Source organism: Acipenser ruthenus, chromosome 12 (assembly GCF_902713425.1).
Source record: "Acipenser ruthenus chromosome 12, fAciRut3.2 maternal haplotype, whole genome shotgun sequence".
Lineage (NCBI taxonomy): Eukaryota > Metazoa > Chordata > Actinopteri > Acipenseriformes > Acipenseridae > Acipenser > Acipenser ruthenus.
Window position 1 is genome coordinate 29772068 of NC_081200.1, and position 7972 is coordinate 29780039.

At 37.3% G+C, this 7972-nt stretch overlaps 1 protein-coding gene across 3 annotated transcripts; it reads left to right on the forward strand.

Moving 5' to 3' along the window:
• The first annotated feature begins 991 nt into the window (after positions 1 to 991).
• On the forward strand, positions 992 to 7951 carry LOC117416615 (chloride channel CLIC-like protein 1). Of its 3 annotated transcripts, none has more exons than XM_034027872.3 (11): positions 992 to 1087; positions 1618 to 1756; positions 2171 to 2290; positions 2504 to 2614; positions 3258 to 3479; positions 3751 to 3891; positions 4510 to 4609; positions 5021 to 5118; positions 5211 to 5357; positions 5749 to 6600; positions 7182 to 7951. In XM_034027872.3, the coding sequence occupies exons 2-10, from the start codon at positions 1625 to 1627 to the stop codon at positions 6580 to 6582; spliced, it is 1905 nt and encodes a 634-aa protein (XP_033883763.3). In that variant the 5' UTR covers positions 992 to 1087; positions 1618 to 1624; the 3' UTR covers positions 6583 to 6600; positions 7182 to 7951. The 3 variants fall into 3 exon arrangements, with proteins under 3 accessions (XP_033883763.3, XP_058890776.1, XP_033883762.3); XM_034027871.3 differs by having other exon boundaries at positions 999 to 1109; XM_059034793.1 differs by lacking the exon at positions 2504 to 2614 and having other exon boundaries at positions 998 to 1109.
• The last annotated feature ends 21 nt before the right edge of the window (positions 7952 to 7972 follow it).

Sequence of the window (7972 nt, forward strand, 5' to 3'; positions counted from 1 at the left end):
TTTTAGTTTTACAAAAAACATAGGTTACTGTTTTCTTTTTAATACTTTCACAGGAAGCTTACTGTCCTCCAAGTTCTAAACTAGAAGATGATGGATTTGTTGATATGTTGGGAATGGGTTCTTTCAATGCAGCGTGTTTGTGCAGTGAGAAAGGAGAGGAAGACTTGTGAAATGAGTTGGAGACAAGCTGAGGAGAAGCAAATTACCCTCCTCAGTACGAATTAAAACGGTGTGTAAAAACATTTTTACGATAAATTCATAAATGAAATGGAATTAATACACTAGGCCGCAGTCATACGATAAACGGGCCGCGGGCTGCGTGGCAATGAGGAATTATGAGGACATTTTGAGGTCACTACTTTACAGTTCTTGAATAAGAAGTTTACTGCACTGTTTCCTTTTATTTTTAACAGCTGAAGGGTCCTGAAAATAAAATATTTTTTAATCTTTTAAACTTTGTGTGTACATTTAAAAAAAAAAAAAAAAAAAAAAAAAAACCCTTTTCTTTCATATATATATATATATATATATATATATATATATATATATATATATATATATATATATATATATATATATATAATCTCTCCAGTTTCCCTGTCATATTGACCGTCACTCAATCGCGGGTCTCAAATCCTATCCGTTGAATACACCGAGTAAACGTCACTCCTAAGCAAGATGGCCGACCATCCGATTTACATACTGCAGAGGGCAGATCTGTCCAATCAAGTCTTCCGCTATCAGAAATGGTTCTTGGATGGTGCGTTCACGGAGATCATTATGCGCAGATTCTGTGGAGAATCTGACCAGGTCATAGAAGATCATTGGCTAAATTGGTCAGATTATGCACAGAATCTGCGCAGAATGATCGTGAACGCACCCGGACTTTTAACGTCTACCTGATGGTTGGTAGAGCAGTGGGAGGTGGTTATTGTAGTTCATTTATCTCTGACTTGTTTTCAAAATGCATATCATTTAATCCTTAGAAAACTACAGTTCCCATAAAATCGTTTACATAACCACATTTTTTTTTCTTCCTTATCTCTGTGTTGTGCCAACTGGAAATCAGTTCGAAAGGTGGTGTGACGTAAGTCGGTCATTGCTAACTTGTGAGTTGTACTTATTTAATTTGAAAGTTAAATTGCTTATCTTCATTTGCGCTGAAATATTTTTAAGACTGAATGTATTTTAATAGGGCGTTTTTATAGTGGCGTACATTTATGAATAGTATTATGAAGTGTGTTTTTGAGCACTGTGTATAGCCATCCAAAGTGTTTTATTTTGTTTGTTTTATTTACAGTTAGAATGTTGGTACTACTATTTTCAAAATGTTAAAAAGATTAGCGTTTTACGAACATTCACCGTACTTTCAACCTTAACATTGTTTTTCTTTTCGCAATTGTCCGCAAATTCTGAATAAATAAAGCTACATTAGTTATGTCTGGATCATGCTAACATGACATGACCAAAAGCATGGAAACATACTATGAAATACACTGTATACAGGATCTTGTCCTTGTGATATAATGCAACATCTTGAATAAAGATGCATTTGGGTCGGACATTACATTACTAGCGGCTATATATTGCAGCTGCTATAATGTCCTCTCTCCACAGTCCCAGAATGAGGATCAGTCTGTTGATCTGTGGAGTGCTGGTAATCGTGAAAGGGCAGAAAGAAGATGAGGAATGGATTGATCCCACTGACATGCTCAACTACGATGCTTCTTCAAAAACTATGAGAAGACGTGGAGAGGTGGCGCTTTCTAAAGTGATCTATCGATATATATATATAGATATAGATAGATATATATATAGATAGATAGATAGATAGATAATACTCTCCAATAATTATTGGGACAGTAATAAATTAACAAAAAATGTGATGGTACATTTGATGTTGACATGTAGAAAATGTTTTCCATTTTCTAAGAAAAACACATAAACTGGAGATAGGCCATTTATTGTGAATGGAATTACATTAATACACCTAGATAGCCAATAAAATGAAAAACAAATCACACAGTCATTCTGCATTGGTAGAGAACGAGTGACATTTTTTAATACCGATGCACTGCTCATTTAAGTCTATGCTAAAGATTTTTAGGGTAAAAGTGTGGTACATTGTTGTATATTTCTAAATGTAAAATGTTTTTTTTTTTTTTTTAAGCTCTCCAACTATGAAAACATTCCCACTAAAAGGAAAGAATACATCTCGGATCCAAACCAGCCAGCTTTTTGTCCTGACGTTTCTGAGTGCAGCAACAAGCTTGCAGTTTTAGAGAGGAAGGTTGGTGTGCACGCAGCAGTTCAGCTGTAGGTGTCCCACTCCCCCGTCCCTTACAAACAAAAGCAGTGTTTTACACAATCTAACGCCTGTACCTTTTCACAAGAACAGCTGTTACAGTTTTATCAGTTATGATTCAAGAACACTGAATGCTGTCTCATTGATGTGTTCTCTTTCTAAAAAAGCTAAAAGATTGGACGTTTGTGAACTTTTCAGGTTGAAGCTTACAAAAAGAAAGTTGAGGCTCCACCAACACAAAGTGTGTGCCAGCCGGTTTTCAAGAGATATCTCAACAAGCTTTTGAAGGACATCCAGAAGTTAGGCTTAGTAAGTGCTGTTTTCTTTAAGAATGCTTTAAATTAAGTTACAGATAGGACGTTCACATACAGGATGAAATATATTTTTAAAAAGTCCACAAGCTTTCAGTCGTTTCAATCTCAAATGCCTTTTCAGGTAAGTAGAAGTGACTGAAGTTTGTCTTGCAGGTGATAGTTAAGTATTTTTATTTTTATTTATTTCATTTTTTGAGATGATCACCTGAGAAAGTCTATTGTGGTAGGTAGTATATATTTAATGTACATATATTTACTTATCCTGTTAAAATGATATTAACAAATATTATATATGAGTTTCGAATGGAATGTCATTTCTCATGAATACAGGGATTTTTGTATTTGTGATTTGTCAAGTCAACGTGTCACAAGAACATTCCTAACACAAGTGTCTGGTATAACAAAATGGCTGAACAAATAAGAGCAGTGGTTGTTGGCTGCTGTGTAAAAAGCAAGCTCCTGTTTAAGTTGTGCAAGAAAAGAAAAAGAAAGACCATCCTGATTAACTGTAACCCCTTTTCTCAAAACTTTAATCATACTCTCTTACGCCTGCTCCACTACTGAAAGAGACTCCCTGATTTATCAGTTCAGTTTTTTTTATGTAATATTGATATTCCTTTTTTTTGTTTGTTTCTAAGCCGGATGAAGTCGGTCATGATGTGCATTACTATGCTGATGTTCTCCTAACAAGACAGGCCGTGTCAGAGATCAGGAAGTTTCTGAGAGATGAGAGTTGGAAACCAGGCGTTATAGATGAAGCTCTCAGTCAAATCTTGATTAATTTTAAACCCCACGACTATGAAGCTTGGAAGTGGCGCTTTGAAGATGCTTTCGGTGTGGAGTTGCCAACCTTGCTTCAGGTGAGACTGTTTGTATATGTTAACATATTTGAATATAAAAACTTTTTATGCAAAGAAATTATAATTTATATCAGGGATTATGAGAATGAATTTGTAATCCAAAAATCTCTGTACTGCACTATACTGTTCCAAGACAAAATATTATGGCACTGGCAGTGAATATCAGTATTGATTTGTAAATTAAGTATATATTTAATGTTGTTTTTTTTGCTTGGACTAATTTACATTCTTTAAAAAGGCACTCAGCTAATAGAAGGTTCTTTCTATCCAGTTGTTGGCAGTTTCAGCGTTAATTGTGTTTATGATCTGCACTGAACTATGGACCCAGATTTCCTGGATGGCACAGTTACGACGCATGTTTATCATTTGCTTCATGGTCAGCATTGTCTGGAATTGGCTGTATCTCTATAAGGTACCACAACTTTTTTAAGAATGAGCAATTCCCCTTTGGCTTAGTTTAACTGAAAAAGGTTTTAAAATAAACGTCTTGCCTCTTATAAGCACTAGCAGTACTATTCCTATATCCCATGGTCTTCTGTTTAAAATATTTTGGTTATTAGCTTGTATTTTGTACTTTACAGAAAATGACATGTCTCGCAAGCCAGGATTCATGCTACAGTATATAACTTATAATGCAAAGAACACAGACAGTACATATCCTGTTTCAACCAGGATTCTTTCCCATAGGGCACCACAGTAGTGTTTGGCATCTCAGCCCATTAAATTGAATAGAAAGGCAAGGTTGGACACAAGTCGGTAACCTAACATTTCACCGACAAACGTCTTGCCATTCAACTAAGGAGCAAACTCTCTAGTCGAGAAGTATGTATGTGTCTTATGCTGATGCCAGTATCATTTACTCCTTTAAGTGAAGGTGTCTATTATATATGGGCATTTAAAACCAGTGGCACATGCATGGTTACCTACTGTTTCATGGTACTGTCACCTGTTTGTGATTTTTGGTTTCATTTGTTTTTGTAATGAGTTTAAATATAATTCTGAGTAAGGCTTAAACATATCTGTATTGTAGACTGCCTTTGCTGAGCACCAGTCTAAAATAGTGAAGAGGCAGGATTTTAATGATAAATGCAGTGGACTCAAGAAGATAGACTGGATGGATAACATCAAGGGTGAGTTGTATAGTACAGAGTGCATGGAGCCACAAGCTGACGTTTTGGGTTTTGGGTCACTCAAGGCTGGGTAGACCAAGGCAGAAGAAGTGGTCGATCAACCTCCCAAATGGCAATTGGGGGCAGAAAGTATTTCATGAGGGGCAGAAAAATGCTGTGATAGCACATCATCAAACAAGTACAGGTATATCGAGCCATCAGCAATCTAGAATTGCTGTGCTTTTCGTCTAAGAAATAACTAGATAGAAAGAGAAGTTGCAGGGATAAGCAATGATCAGTGGTTAAAATTCAAGATCTTTTTTACTCCGCCTTCTACGCAACTCAGCAGGCCGATATAGACTTCCTTCTGTACATATGCATAGGAAAGTGTCATTTTCAAATGTTAAATGTTCCTTTTTTTCCCCACTGCAGAGTGGTGTAGAAGTACCTGGACACTACAAGATGACCCGTGCAAGAAGTACTACGAGCTTGTGTTTGTACATCCCGTCTTACTGGTCTCTCCAATTAAGGTAATTCATCACTGGCAATGTTTTCTACTTAAATTTGGGACAGACTGTGCCTAATATTTGCTGATTGTTTTTATTTATTTATTTATTTATAGGCAATTTCTGTGACTTTTGCCAGTCTCATAACAGAGCCATTTAAACATGTTGGACAAGGGATCAGTGACTTCCTCCGAGCTCTCTTAAAGGATCTGCCTATAACACTTCAGATTCCTGTTCTGATCACTATAGTGCTTTCTATGCTGGTATGTATTGCTGCTGAATGTTTACATGGGGAACACAATAATCTCATCCTCACTTTTATCATACACTCCTATGATACAACTTTTCATGTTGTCTGAGATTGTGTGTGCACTGGTTTTATTTATCACACTTTTCCCTACCTATTAGTGCAGTAAATCATGCTTCTACTTCAAACATATGCAGTCCAGTGCATTAGATGCGCCCAGAGAAGTGTATCCCTGAAAATTCCTGATTCAGCAACATGCGAAAGCACTACTTAGCAGCATCCCACAATGGTGGTAATAAATATAATGTACTAGCCATCAGATTGTGAATTTCCAGGCAAATTCTATAGTCTTGGAAGAAGCAAGCAAGCAAAGATCATATATTAAAAAAGCCCTAATTTTTTCCCAGGTTTTTGTCTATGGCAGTGCCCAGGCTGTCATTCAGAACATTGTCTTTAGGAGGCCTCTGGGGCATCACGACCCGCACCCCCCTGCCCTGTTGCACAATGTCCCACAATGGGAGGATGCTATCCAAGACATGCAGGCTGGCGGTGATGCAGTGTTCCAGGGCGAAGTGGGCAGGATTCAGTACCACAGGGGTGAACGTGAAGCCCAGTTACGTCACAGAAATCAAAACCGCGGATATGACAAAACTAACATTATTGAAGGAGTGGGACCCGCTGACAGACCTATTCAGCAGTTCCCTCAAGACGAGGGTGATGGAGAGGTCCTTGATGATCTGTCTGGACAGAAAGACTGTCCGAATCAAAACACAGCAGCAGCAGAGCCAAGCAACATAAGAAAAGAGAAGCAGAAAGGAACTCTCCGAGGGAACTCTCAAAGACATCCACAGACTAACAGCAAAGATGAAAAGACGCGCAAGAGGCAAGGTGAAAAGAAGAGCGAGGATTCTGGGATCCATGGGGAAGTGGACGGGACCCAGTTACCCCATAGAAATGTAAACCACGGGTCTGGCAATGCTGATATTATTGAAGGAGTAGGACCCACAGGCAGACCCAGTGAGCAGTTCCTTCGAGACGAGGTAGAAGATCTGTCTGGACAGGAAGATGAAAACACAGCAGCAGCACCAGTAGACACAAGGCAAGAGAACAAAAGAAAAGAGAACCTGAAAGAAAAGAGAGAAGGGAGCTCTCAAAGAGATCAGCAGACTAACAGTGCCTCCGAAGTAAAAGATGAAAAGAAGCGTGAGGGATCAAATGAAATGAGCGTGAAGCCACCATAGACAGAATGAAGGAGGAATGTAAGTCTAGGGCACTTAACAGGGGCCATAAACAGCATGCGTATCCCATACAAACCTATACAGGAGTTGGACAACACATTGCAAACCCCTGCAATCTGTAGCCCTCACAGAACATGTATTTTGTAATATAATATTTTTCAGTCACAAGGAGAAAGACAGAAGATAGGAGAGGATTGATAGTAACTGCTTAGTTAGCAGGGTAATCTGTATCTAAGACTAAACAGTTTGACAGGATTGTCTAGTTTTGTGTCAAATTCCTTTATATATAAGTGTATATATATATATATATATATATATGTAGAAATATCACAATTTTAACTTGGTCAAATGGTAGTTTCTATTACATTATCTTTTAATTTCTTAATGCCTGTCCTCTATGTGTACCTGCTTTTATATTGGTAAATTGGAGGAATAATATTAATTTAAATTTGTATTTGTGTTATTTTACAAGAGAAAAAAAATATAGGACTTAAAGCATTGTTACTAGTGCAATGAAAATGGTTTTGGGAAATTGCAATGCTGTCTTTTACTTACTACCAGGTGTAATGTTTAAGTGTATTTTCTGTCATCTTTCTCTCTAGGATGAAAAACAATGAACTGGACAGCACAGATTGTTAAACAGAAGAGTCATGCAAAGTTCAAAACAGCAGATCACTTTAAATTCTCCCAATTTTGTATTATAAAATCTATAAGCTGAATGCAGATGCTGCAATTGTTTTTCTCCTGCCTGCTTCCTACATTCCTTTATATTCCAATGTGCTGTTCATGCTCGTGAATTCTGATGCTGTTGTGCGTTAGTTTATAAAATGTATGGAACATTCTCCATAGCCCACCAACAACATGTCAGATATTGATCGGCATGCTTTGTGTCTTAAGTGGCATCTTCTGTGCTGTTTTTAGCTGGATTTTGGACTGATCAGGAAAAGGAAAAATCTAGGTTGTCAATAAAATACGGCATCAAAAAAGCTATTGAAAATACACATCATTAAATGGCTGGTTTCACAGGCACTAGGTAAGGTGAGGTATTCGAATCAGAGATTGAAACCATCCTAGTGTATTAGTTTCAAGAATGTAAACTCATGTTTGGTCAGTTTTATAGACTTAAATGTTAAATGAAATATGATCATGTCATTTTAGTAAGTGGTGAATGCTTACTATGGATGTGGTACAGGTTCATGTTGCTTTGATGCAATGATAATGTTTTGGTTTCCAGGTGTCTGACAATTCACAACAGTACAACTCCGGTTCAGAAGATGGGATAGTAAAGCTACCTGCACAGGAGACCCAACCCAATTGTTAAATTCATATGTGCTGTTTTTTTTTAAATAAATAAAGCGAATATTCCCAAGTAGCGTGCAATACATGTTCATTT